This window comes from Manis pentadactyla, chromosome 6, assembly GCF_030020395.1.
Source record: "Manis pentadactyla isolate mManPen7 chromosome 6, mManPen7.hap1, whole genome shotgun sequence".
In the NCBI taxonomy this organism is placed as follows: Eukaryota; Metazoa; Chordata; class Mammalia; order Pholidota; family Manidae; genus Manis; species Manis pentadactyla.
In genome coordinates, this window is record NC_080024.1 from 120,033,114 (window position 1) to 120,045,875 (window position 12,762).

Consider the following 12,762-nt stretch of genomic DNA (forward strand, 5'->3'; position numbering starts at 1 on the left):
CTTAAATAGCCACTTTTAGGCTTTGTTTTTAATCCTGGGGCTCATTCATATCATCATGGTTTTGGGTCTCTTTTAATACACTCCTAAGACAGGTTCTTCTCTTGGTTCTAAGGGAGTTTCTGATAACTCCAGGGGCTACTACTTCTCCATTCACATCCGGAAGGAAAAAGTATTCCCTGCAAACTTCTGATTGGATCAGCTTACATCCTAAGCCTACTGTGGACAATTAATGGAATATGATGACTGACATAGGGTAGAGTCACCTTCCTTAGGACCACAAGGATCACCAGAGTATAGGTATTGCCGGGAAGAGGGAGCATAGGTGTTGAGAAGGCAACACAGAAATGTCCATTACAGTCTTGCTACTCAAATTGTGGTCCGTGGTCAAGGAACATCTTCATCAGCTGAAGGAATGCAGAATTTCAGACCCCTCCACCAACTGAATCAGAATTTTCATTGTAAAGTTTCCTTCAGGTGAGTCCTATTCCCATTAAAGTGCGATGAGCATTGCCTTACAACATACCAGAGTTCTGATGATTGGGGATAAAGTCCAGACTGGATATATAAATGAAAGCCCTGGTTTTGGAGGAGATCACCCAGGCTCAAGGAGAATATCCATAAGGAGACTACACCTAGGGTAAACCCCGCAGCACTCCAACATGTAATGGCTCAGTGGAGGATTAAGCAGTTAAGGAGACCTAGGAAAAGCAGCTACTGGGAGAGGAATAAAACCAGCTGTGCTTGGCATCCTGGAAGCCAAGAGAGGAGGGTGTTTCAAAAGGGGAGTGCTTGTGTTAAATGATGCTGAGATACTAAGATGAAGATAGGAGTTTGTCTTGGAGGTTTTTCATGACCTTTAGAAAAACAATTTCAGTGTAGTTTGGTGATAAAACAAGTACAGACAGCTCATCCAAGTTTTCCTGTACAAGAAATCCAGCAGTAGCTGGAGCTGCATCACAGAAGTTTGTTTTAAGATAAATTTGTATGCTGACAGAAGAAATCCAGCAGAGAGAAAGAAATTAATGATTCAAGTTAGAAGGGGATAACTGGAGAGCAGTTCCTGAGAAAATGAGATGGGATCCTGACTACAACGAAGAGGAATTTGTTTTTGAAAGGAGCAACAATACTTCTACCCTTGAAACAGGAAGAAAAGAAGGATGCTTCTTCGTCTCAAAAAAGTAGGAAATAATAGCAGAGTGATTTGGGATAGGGACTGTAAAAGGTTTGAGAGGGAGAGAAGAAAGGTGTGAAAATAGTTTATAAGCATATTACAGAAGTATAACACGATCTCTGGACACTGTAGGCTACTCTTTTGAGATCTGGGACCAGAATTTAAGTGAAAATAATCAACTAAATTGTGTGATTTTTTCCTCAGGTACATTCAGTAATGCTGAGGTTTCCGGTGTCGGAACAGAATTAGCAGTTCTTTGGGCTTCTCTGCGATCATAGGTATCTTTGGTACTGCATAATATACGGCGCCCTGCGGTGCCGAAGTGCCTACTAATTGGGTTCAATTTTCTCAAATCTTCTTAGAGGAAATTTCCTCTTAGACCATCTCAACGCCCTCGGCAATCGCAAGGCACACCTCCAGCTGCCAGGGGTCGCAGTGGCGCTCCTCGCGGCCGGAAGGGAGTGCGGCCCAGCCGCGTTTCCGCCGTGCGTGCGCAGCGCTCCGCGAGCTCTTTACCCCCGAGCTCCGGGAGTACGCGTTTCCGGCCATTCATCCTCCCAGTCCCTCTGCCCTCTGTTGTCGGTTTCGGGATTCTTTCGCACCCAAAGGGGACGGCGCCGCTAGGATGAAGCTAGTGAGGTGAGGAGGTGACCAAATGGGACGGTTGTGGGCCGGGAGCGGGAGGTGGGGCTGCTGCAGCCGCAGGAGGCGCGAAAACCGCGTGCGCGCGCGGCCTGCTAACGGCCCTCCGGCTCCCGCCGCTCCCCCACCCCGCAGCTTAGCCGCGCCTCCGCGGGCGCTCGGCCCGGGCTTCGGATTGGGTGGTGCCGGGGTCCCGCGTGTCTTTCAGCATGTGAACGTACAGGCTGGGCCGTTTCTTCTCACCTAGTGTCCTAAAGGGTTTAAAGGCGTAGCGCCAGGTCTTATTTTCGGTTAGTTAAAAATGTTCATTTCGAGTTAGAACTCGTGCCCTAGTCTAGGTTACTTTTCTGGCCCAGCTCAGCTCTCAGGAACCGGCCAACATAACGTCCACACGCCCTGAGAACGTGGGAGACAAAGAAAAACCGAATATTTTGCAAAAGTAGTTAAAGTTAACGCAGTTTTTACAAGTAGAGAAGCTGCAGAGGTTTATCTGGAAATAATGAAACCCCCATTTCGGAATTGTTTTAAATCAGGGATGGAGCTCTGATTTCCTAAGTTTTTCAGTTTATTTTTTGCTAGTCTCTAAATTTAAAATTATTCAATCTACATTTCTTTTTAAAGTAGGTTCAAATTTAAGACAAATCTCCCAACATGGGGTAGAATCACTTTTCGTATTTGTGACTGAGTACACAGATAATTGATATTCTGTTTTATTTCCGTGTTTAAACTGGGTTACTTGAATCTCCTTCTTTAAAAGATTTGAGTGATTCCCTCCAAACTACCTGCAAATAGTTTGGGTTTTAGTGTTTTTCCTTGAGGCTGAAAGCCTTGGAGCATAGAAGCAGAGATTTCTAAAAACTAGGACAGCAATTACAAATATTTAGCTGAAAATATTTGTCTGTTGAGGCAAGGATTGTCAGTGTCGACCGAACAGTTTATTGGGTACCTGTTATTCTGTGTGCTGATACTGAATTTTTTTTTTTTTTTGAGGCAAACTCACTGCCTTGTTGGTGCTTTTTGTTTTGTGGTGAAAAGACACACCGTAGGTAACATCTAGTATGTTTGAAATAATTTATAAAACCCTTATTCTAATCAGGGTGGAGTTTGTAGAGAAGCGTTAACTTTTAGTACGTTTTTATTTAAACTATAACTTAGGAGGAAAAAATCATAATTTAAAGTATATTTTCACTGTTTCTCAACACCTGCCAGTCTGAATGCATTTATAGAAAAGTATTATGTAATACTTTTTGGAATCAGTTTGTCTGGTTTAAAGATATTCTTCCTGGATAATGTATTTTGCTCCAAGAAAATGGGTGTTTGTTTTGCATTTTTCAGTTGACTTTCTTGTTTCTATACCTCAGTTGGTACTATCATCCTTACTGTTACCCTAGCCAAACTGCGAGTCGTCGTTGACTTCTTTCTCTCTTGATAATCCTGACAGTCTGAAAAATTGCCAAGTTTTGGCAGTTTTAGCTTCCTTATGGAAGAAATTCTTACTATCCAGTTCTCTCTGATTTTTTAACCTAAATAGTGGGTTTGAATACTGAAGGATACTGTTATCTGAATATCTGAGTGTCAGTAAATAGAATTCAGAGAGTGAAGTGTTCATCAGAAAATAATTTGAATCTGTTTGGCTCCTGGGCTTAATTGTCTACTCCTGCCCACAACACTCTCTGTACCATTCCAGTTGCCACCACTGAGCTGTTTAGGTTCCCTTTTTTTTCCACCACGGGTTTTTATTTCATCTCTTGAGGTAAATATACAGTGAAATTCAGTGTACATTTCCAGGTTTAGAAAAATGTATACATCTGTGTAAAACATCCCTCTCGAGATACACAGAACACTACCAAAACCTCAGAAAGTTCCCTCAAGCCCTTCTGGTCCATACTCCCAAGGGGCAACCAGTTTCTTCCACCTTAGCTTATTGATTGCACTAGAATTTCATGTATTTAGAATCATGCAGTAATGCATTGTTTTTGTGTAAAATTTCTTTTACTCAGAATATTTTTGAGATTCATCCACATTATGACTTGTATCAGTAATTTGTTCCTTTTTATTAGTGAATAGTCCGTTGTATGTTTAAAAGTTACATATTTTGTTTAAAACTGCTTTGGAACATTCTCATTTCTTTTGGATCCAGTACTTAGGAGTGGAGTTGCTGGAGTATAGCATTGGTATACCTTTAGTTTAATACCAAACTGCCAAACCATTTTCCCAAGTGGCTGTACTGTTTTACACTCCCACCGAAAGTATACGAGAATTGCAGTTGCTCCACGCATTCACTAGTGTTTGTTGTTATCAGTTTAATTTTAGCCATTTTAGTGCTTGTGTAGTATCTTGTTACAGCTTTGATTCATATTTTCCTAATAACTAATCAGCATTTTTTCATCTGCTCATTGAATAAGCTTTGTGTTTTCTTTATATCTTTAATATGTATTCAATATTGATTGTGTTATTTCTTTATATTATTGAGTTGTAATTTTTTATGTATCCTGCATACTGATCCTTTGTCAGGTAGAATTTCTCCCAGTTTGTGGTTTGCTGGTTCGTTTTCTTAATACTGCTTTTGGGTGAGCAGTAGTTTCTTTTGAGGAAGTCTTAATTGACCAGCTCTTTTTTTTCATGGTTGTTGCACTCTATATACTGTCAAACTTATATCTGCCTTCAAACCATAGAAGTTACTCTCCTGTGTTTTCTTCTGAAAAGTTTACAATTTTAACTTTTATGTAGGTCTGTGAGCTATCTTGAATTAATCTGGTAAGTGGTGTGAGTTAGGGGTCTAGGTTCACTTTTTAATATGGTTTTCCAGTTATTCCATACTATTACAGAATATAAATCCCTGTTGTGGATTTCATTTGTTGAAAAGGCTTTCCTGTGCCCATCGTACTGTTTGGGCAGTCCCATCAACACCTTTATAGGAAATTGACTATTAAAAATGTGAGTCTATTTCTGAACTCTTTTCTGTTTCATTGATATATTTATTGCTCTTACGTCATGATTACTGTACTAAATACTTCTCTAGCCACCTAATTTGTCTTCCAGTGTGAATGTGACCCTCGTACTCCACTTCGTTGATGAAAACTCTTCAGTAGCTCTCTTGGACGAATTCTTCAACAGAGCTTGGGCTCACCATGAAAGGAACCTGCCCAACTCTTCCAACTCATTTTTCTTGGATTTAATATTCCACTGATAGTACCTATAATTTCTCTGTATGTTGTGCTCTGCTCTTGTCTCTTTTTGCTGTGTATTTCCAACTTTTCAGACTTCTTAATAGAACAAAGTCCACTAAGATCTGATTCCCTCCTACCCATGCTGCAGTATGTTCCTCGTGAAAAACCTCTATCTCCATTGCATTTTAAATTTACTTAATTTTATATGTCTTTTTCCTGCTAGAATTTGAGCTCCTTGGGGGCCTTGTCTTAATTCCTTTTTAATCCTCAGTACCAAGGACAGAGAGTACCACATAATAAATAGTGGTAAATAAATATCCTTGGACTTCCTAGAATATATTTTGATTTTTTTCAGAGGCCTTTTTCCCTTTCTGGTTTTCCTTTTCCTTCCATATGATAGACTTCTTGATTACTATTTTATTTTTACAGTAATTCTGCCTACTCCCAAAAAGTTATAACTGAGTGGGACAATTTATATATATATATATATTATTTTTTTTTTTTTTAATTTCATAGTGGAAGGAAACGATTAGGTGAAAATTCTAGGCTAATACAAGTAATGATTAAATTTAGAGCTGCGTTAAAGAATTCTTGTCTGGTAAAATAAACATTACCAGTTCATTGAGAGAAATTTCAGCACCTGTTACAATCCAGGGTTGGCTATAAAGGTGTCGTGATTGTTATCTTCAGCAGTACTGTCTAGTGGGTGAGAAACAGGTAATCTTAAATAATACCATTCAATCTGATAGATGCTGTGATAGAGTATACAAAATATATATTTAGAAACTAGAGATTTTAACATGAACTGCATATTAGATCATTTTGTGGGAATATTGTTCATTTTTCTAGATTGTCGTAATACAGTTATGTGGGAGAATGTCCTCATTAGAAAATGCATGCTGGAGTGCCTGCAGTGTACTTACGGGTGATAAGGTGAAAAGTGTAAGTTGTATGAATAGGGGGAATACACACACAAATTACAACATTTAGTAATTTGTGAACCTTTCAACTTTTCTTCTTGTGTGATATTTCATAATAAAAAGAGAACAAAAGACTAGATGAGGTGGGGAATGGATGGATTATTCAGTAAACATTATTAACTAGGGAAAATAATAAAGGCAGATTCCTACCTCATGGTGCTCAGAAAGGAGATGAATATCAGGTGGATTAAAACTAAATATAAAACTAGAAGAAAATAAGAGGCTTTTGCAATCTTAGGATGGGTAACATCTTCCTAAACATATATCTGAGAAGGATTCACAAATTTTTTTTTTAATTAAGGTATCATTGATACACAGTCTTATGCTCAGGTTTCACATGAGCAACATTGTGGTTACTACATTCCCCCCTATTATCAAGTCCCCACCACATACCCCATTACAGTCACTGTCCATCAGCATAGTAAGATGCACTACTTGTCTTCTCTGAGGATTCAAAAATTTAACAACATAAAAATGAAAAAAATTTTATGACTGAGGAAAACCTCACACACACTTGAATGGTTGTGGCAAACTGGTAGAAAATAAAATAAACATCTGACCTAATTGAAAATATGTGAATAGGTAATTCACAGAAGAAATACAAATTTCCCATATCCATGAAAAGATAATCAACTTTAAATGTAAGGAAAAGGCAGATTGCCTTTTTTTCCCCTGATAGATTGACAGAAATTTAGAAGATTGCTAACAATTAGTGTTGATGAATTTTTGCGTAAATGGATTTGTGATAGGGATGCATGTATGAGTGTTTCGAATATAAACTGCTAAATGAGGACTGTAAGTTATGTAACAGCTATTAAAGAATGGACCAATTTTATACAAATCTTATGTGTACGTTTATGAATGCATAATAAAATGATCTAGAAGAATATCCCCTGCACATGGAGAGATTTAGAAGGGGAGACTTACTTGCAATCTCTTACCAATTATAATTAGTTTTTTCTTTCATTTTTATTAAGATACAATTGACCATACAGCACTGTTTAAGTTTAAGGTGTACATTATAATGGCTTGACTTACATATATTGCTAAGTGATTACCACGGTAATCTTAAATTAACATATATTACAGTAAGTTAACACATATCATCTCTTACAGATACAAAAGAGAGTAATTTTTTTTTATTGTGATTCTCATCTCATCTTTTAAGATCTACTTTCTTAGCAACTTTCAGGTATACCATGTAGCAGTGTCAACTATAGTCATCATGTTGTACATTACATCCCAAATACTTCCATTACTTGAAGTTCTTACCTTTGACCACCTTCATCCATATAATTTCATTTCAGTTTTGTGGCTTATAATGACTTTAGGATCTGTATGCATGATTGGAGGTTAAGCTCTGTAATGGTTTAAAGAACCAGAAGTGTCCAAAAGAGTTGTGATTGTTATTATTGTGCTCTTTCATAAATGTTAAGGCTATACTTCCGGGAAAGCTAAAATTGTTACACAGATTATTAATAGGAACCGATGCAGATAGTATCTGTAGCAGATTTCCAATCTCTAGAAGTTTCACACTTTGACAACATGTTTTGAAGTGTTAAAGATGAAATTTATCTTTTTATTCCTGCTGTCTTTATAGATTTTTGATGAAATTGAGTCACGAAACTGTAACCATTGAATTAAAGAATGGAACACAGGTCCATGGAACAATCACAGGTACAGTGATAGACTGCGTTACAAACTTCTGGTTTTCCAATCTCTTCCACATTGTAGGGCAGAATTCTTTTTTTGCTGTTGTTAAATGAACATTATCGTTGGACAGATCTCATTGTTTCTGTCTGGATTATTTCATTGGCTGAAGTACTCACCATAAGTTCTTGTGTTAAGAGCAAACTGGATTCCCTGGATTATCCTATATGTGACCTCTGTTTTCCTAATACTTACACTTTGTCTGTGTGTGTCCCTCTGCCTGGAATGTTGGTGTATTTCTTTTACTAAATTTTGTGTCCCCTGTTAGATTGTTAAGTTCTTAAAGAGAGAAGATGGGATTTCCTTCTCTAATTATCTTGTGTAAACTTACAAATAATTTTTTAATGCGTAGATCCAGCATATGAGTAAACGAAGAAAAATATACAGTATTATACTGACAGTATTTGTGAGTATGCAAGAATTTGCACTACTAATTGCTGTGAAAGGAGATCTGTACAGTATAAAGTTTTGATACAGCCTGTGACCATATCTGAGAAAATATAATTGCTGTTCTTTTAAAATTCTGTGAACAGTCTGCTCTCTTCTGAGGTTTGTGTTAGATGTGTGGAGGAAGCAAAGTGTTCTTCCAGCCTTTTAGGAATTCAATTAGTGATGGAGGACACACACAAAATGAATGTTAAGTTTTGCTTAGTATATAGTAGGTCCTTAATAAATGATATTTTAAGAGGGAATTTTCAGTAAATTGGGGGAGCAAAATCTAGTAAAAATCAAATTCCCTCCCGTATTGACAACCACTGTTAAAAGTTTCTGGCATCCTATATGAATATATGTTTCAGCCTTCACAATAGTGATAAACAGACTATCTACCATAAATCTACCAATTTAGTCATCATATTGATAATTAAATTAAAATGTCTTAGCATACAGTTCCAGGAACATAAAAAGAGCTCAAAGCTTTTTTTTTTTTCCTCTCCTTCCTTTGATGGGTCCCCAAGGAGGAAGAAAAGATAAGTAATAAGATTAGCAAATTTGAGATGGATTTTGGGAAAGTTGAAAGAATTTATGCTTTCTGGCCTTTATTTTCTAGGGACAGAATTAACTGGATCTTTATCCCTTTTGTTCAGATATATTGGTAAAGGCTCTAATCATCAGGTATTTCTACTAGAATGCCACATACTGATCCTAGAAAACCTTGCTTTTAATTTGGAAAATCTCATACTAAAAATAATGGCTTAATGGGAAAATAGTTTGAGTCAGACCACTCAGAACTGTGCAACTTGGTAACCAGAACATTAAGAAAATCAGTAACACTCCTTTTAAAAGAAACAGATAAAAAAACATGTTAAATTCTTAGTAATAAGGGAAAATGCTGCATAAAGTATTTTTTATAGTATTATGCACAAAGTACATAGAGGACCTTATATTTAAGACAAAGATGAGTATAGCTTGGTGGAATGCAGTCTAAGTAAGTTATGGAGACAGTGGGAGAACCATACAATAAGCACTGCCAACCCTGAGATATGAGGAAGTGTACATGGGGACAGTGCAAATAAGCCATGTGTACCAGTCAGAGTTCCTCTGTGGCTTGCTGCATTCACATCTGTAAGCAAACCTTACTGTGCAAAACATTGCGTGCTAAGGAAAACCTTTGGAGGAAAGATTTCTGATACTGACCTTACTCTCTCATTTACCAATTGTACTAAATTATACCATTAGAAACTTGCAGTGTAGCAGAATGGACAATACTCCTGTATTACCGCATTTCCTGTGGCTTCATAGATTAATTGGTTGCCTTCCTTACCATTGCTAATAATTGCTCTCTTTTTCCCTCTAGGTGTAGATGTCAGCATGAATACGCATCTGAAAGCTGTAAAGATGACCCTGAAGAACAGAGAACCTGTACAGCTAGAAACACTGAGTATTCGAGGAAACAACATTCGATATTTTATTCTGCCAGACAGCTTACCTCTGGATACGTTACTTGTGGATGTTGAACCGAAGGTGAAATCTAAGAAAAGGGAAGCTGGTAAGTTTGAAGGTTTTAAACATTTTGTGAATGATGTATTTACACCCTAATACCATTCAAATTAGAAACATTTAAACAATATAGTTTTTGGGTTTTTTTAATTGCCTACATTTGCCATTAGTGTATTTAGTGTTTATTATAGTTCTGAGTGTTAGTATGAAAAAGACTGGTGCCATTCTTACTTCCAGTCTCTTTGTGCATGGCTGGCCCCTACACACTTTGAAAGATTGAAAGAGTAACTCTTTATTCCTGATACTCTGAAATTTCCTAATGACTTGGCATATATATGGTCTTTGCTTGCCTTCCCTTTTTTTCCCCTCCATTTTGTTCTGCATACTTGGTGGACCCTTTAAATATGGATAGTCTTACCTTTTAGAGCTAAGAAATTAACTTGTATGACTTCCGTAAGTTTTTTCTTCTTTGCTTGTTCTGTTGTTTCTTCCTGGAATTCATACTAATTGGGTCTTCTGAATGATTTCCTAAATCTTTTCTACTTCTCTTTTTGTTTTTCGGTCCAATTTTCTGGGAAATTTCCTTGACCTTAAACTTCCAACCTAGCATATATTTAATCTTCTAGCCTCCTTGTTCTGTGATGATTTTTCATAAAATCCTGTTTTTGTTTTAGGGGTGTAATGTTTTTTTTTTCTTATGAAAAAATTGGATAGGATTTCAACTGGTAGGATATTGTAGTTTTGTTTTTTAAGTTTTATTCTGTACTTGGCATTGTTTCCTCTCATTTTCCTTTTTTGTTTGATCTCTTTTATTTGGTCTTTATGTTGAAGACTTTACTTAAAGTATCTTGCTCTTTGGTTTTAATTTAATTTAATAACAAGGACCCTAAAAAGGGAAGTTCTGGGAAGGGAGATTAGACTTCTCAGCTGGTGGGTCTCACTTTGGGGTGGTTTAGAAATCAGTTGGCCTCTTCATGGAGAAGACCTGAAATTTTGGGATCTAGATGTAAGTCTTTTCTGGAGCTGGTTTTCTCACAAAAAGATTCCTATCACTTACCCTGGGAGACATAGGCCTGGCAGCCAGCATTGATAGGAGTAGGGCAGGATAAAGGGGTTGGATATATTGTAGACAGTCACTTAATACAGTGATTTTGAGATTTTTTTTGCCTTCCACCCACACTAAGAAATACAGTTTCTTTCGTGACCCATTCATACCTGAAACAAAAGTCTCAGGAAGAATTAACGAGTCTAATATATGTACATGCCCTCAAGTTTCTTATCCCAGCCTCTTTTAGTTAAAAAAGAAAAAATGCACCTCAGAGCACAATCTGTAGATGGAAAGACACTGAATCCCTGTCCTCTCCTCCTCAGCTCTGTGCTGCTTGCTGCTGTCCACATTGTGAATTTTTTTGTTTTTTTGCTTCAGTGTCTTCAGGTTTACATTACCTTTTCTCTCCTACCTACCTGTTAGAGAAATAGTCATTATGTACCTTTGCAAGATGGAGAATGGTCAGCCTCCTGCTCCACATAAGAATTGTCAACCCTTTTTCCCCCCATTTTCAGACCCCTGCCTCTTCATCTCACTCCATGCTCCCAACATCCTAGGTCTTTAGGTGTTCTTCCTTTGTTAAACATTTACAGTCCTCAGTCTACTTTCTGATTTAAAAATTCATTGACTGTTTTCTCTGCCTTGTTTTTGTTTTTATGGGAATAAATCATTTTTTTTCTTTTTCTATCATGAATAGTTTTAGGAGATAAGTGTGGTTAATCTTTGTTTTAACAGAAGTCATAGACTTTATTTGCTTTGAATGGTAGGACTATAATCAGTTGATAGAAATTTAGCATGTGACTGACTTAAACTCAATGTCAGGATTTTTGTAATATTCATAGCTGTCCAAAGATTAAATAAGTTCATTTGGGAGGTGAGTTTTCTGTCACTGTGATTCTCAAGTGGAGTTGAGAATCACATAGGATGACCATGTGGCAGGGATATTGCTATATAGATTAAAGAACAAGGTTATGGTTGGATCAAATGACTTAAGAATTTCAAGAGTCATACTTTCTTGGCTTTGAATTAACTTGCTTGGATTCTAGTCAGTAACAAAGAGTCTGGCACGTGGTATTCATGTTCTGTTCACTGATATATCTCTTTCATCTTGTGTGAGGTTCAGATTATTTGCATTTCATTTTATGGCGAATCAGACATGATTCAAAGAAAAAATATTTTAAAACTTGATGAATCTGTCAGTAAATAAATTCACATGAAACAAACGTTGCCATAAAGTTTCTCTGTAGGCCAGCAGTTCTTCCTACATGGTAATATCTTGGGAGGGGTGATTCTGAGGTCACATTTGAGAGAAGCTGACTTAAAGGTTTTTTTGCTACAGATGCTTTTCGTGGTAACCAGGTAGCATTAGCGCAGAAGAGAATTTATCTTGCTTTTTCTTTTTTCCGTCTCCCTACAGTTGCAGGAAGAGGCCGAGGAAGAGGAAGAGGAAGAGGACGTGGCCGGGGAAGAGGAAGAGGGGGTCCTAGGCGATAATGTCTCTCAAGATTACTGTTTCAAAGTGATAATGTGATTTGGGATATTTTTTGTACAGGTTTGTTTATGTGAGTTTTTAATAAACATAAATGTAGGACAAAGTTGTCTATTGCCTACATCAGAATAAGTTTTAAATGTTCATGAATACTTGTGATACTGAAATAGAGCTAAGCATTACTACTAGGTAATCCCAGAATAATTCCATTCTTATATCAGGCTTTTAATTTTTCAAATTAAAATTTTTCTTGTATGAATTTATATAGAATATACACCTTTTAACTTCACATTCACTGAATGTACATTTTATTGTCTTTATTCCTTTCTGTGGAACTGACCTACAAATGAAATAAGTTCTTCTTGGTACTTCAGAAATTAAACTATGTAATGGGTCTAAAATAGATTTTCCAAAGTTTTACTCCATGGAGACTTAGGTATTTAGTAAAAAGTGATAGTTTTCTAAATTACGAGTTAGCGATTTCATTGTTATTATTAGTTTTTTGAGGTTGGGTTAATAGGTTCTCAGTGTAATATAGTACATTCTTCTGAGTGAAACTGCTGGTAATGTTCACTGTCAGTTGTAAGCAGTGTTGAAACCTATTAATGTGAGAT

The 12,762-nt window shown here is 36.9% G+C and overlaps 1 protein-coding gene across 1 annotated transcript; it reads left to right on the plus strand.

The window, feature by feature from the left end:
• The first annotated feature begins 1,650 nt into the window (after positions 1–1,650).
• Positions 1,651–12,254, plus strand: SNRPD1 (small nuclear ribonucleoprotein D1 polypeptide). The gene is made up of 4 exons (XM_036905785.2): positions 1,651–1,810; positions 7,564–7,640; positions 9,469–9,660; positions 12,077–12,254. Exons 1-4 carry the CDS (start codon positions 1,797–1,799, stop codon positions 12,151–12,153), a joined length of 360 nt encoding a protein of 119 aa, XP_036761680.1. The 5' UTR covers positions 1,651–1,796; the 3' UTR covers positions 12,154–12,254.
• The last annotated feature ends 508 nt before the right edge of the window (positions 12,255–12,762 follow it).

Bases quoted from the DNA above. Each gene is read 5' to 3' on its own strand.
- SNRPD1 (XM_036905785.2), top strand. The intron at 7,641-9,468 runs GTACAGTGATAG...TTTTCCCTCTAG, and splicing joins GGTCCATGGAACAATCACAG to GTGTAGATGTCAGCATGAAT. The intron at 9,661-12,076 runs GTAAGTTTGAAG...GTCTCCCTACAG, and splicing joins ATCTAAGAAAAGGGAAGCTG to TTGCAGGAAGAGGCCGAGGA.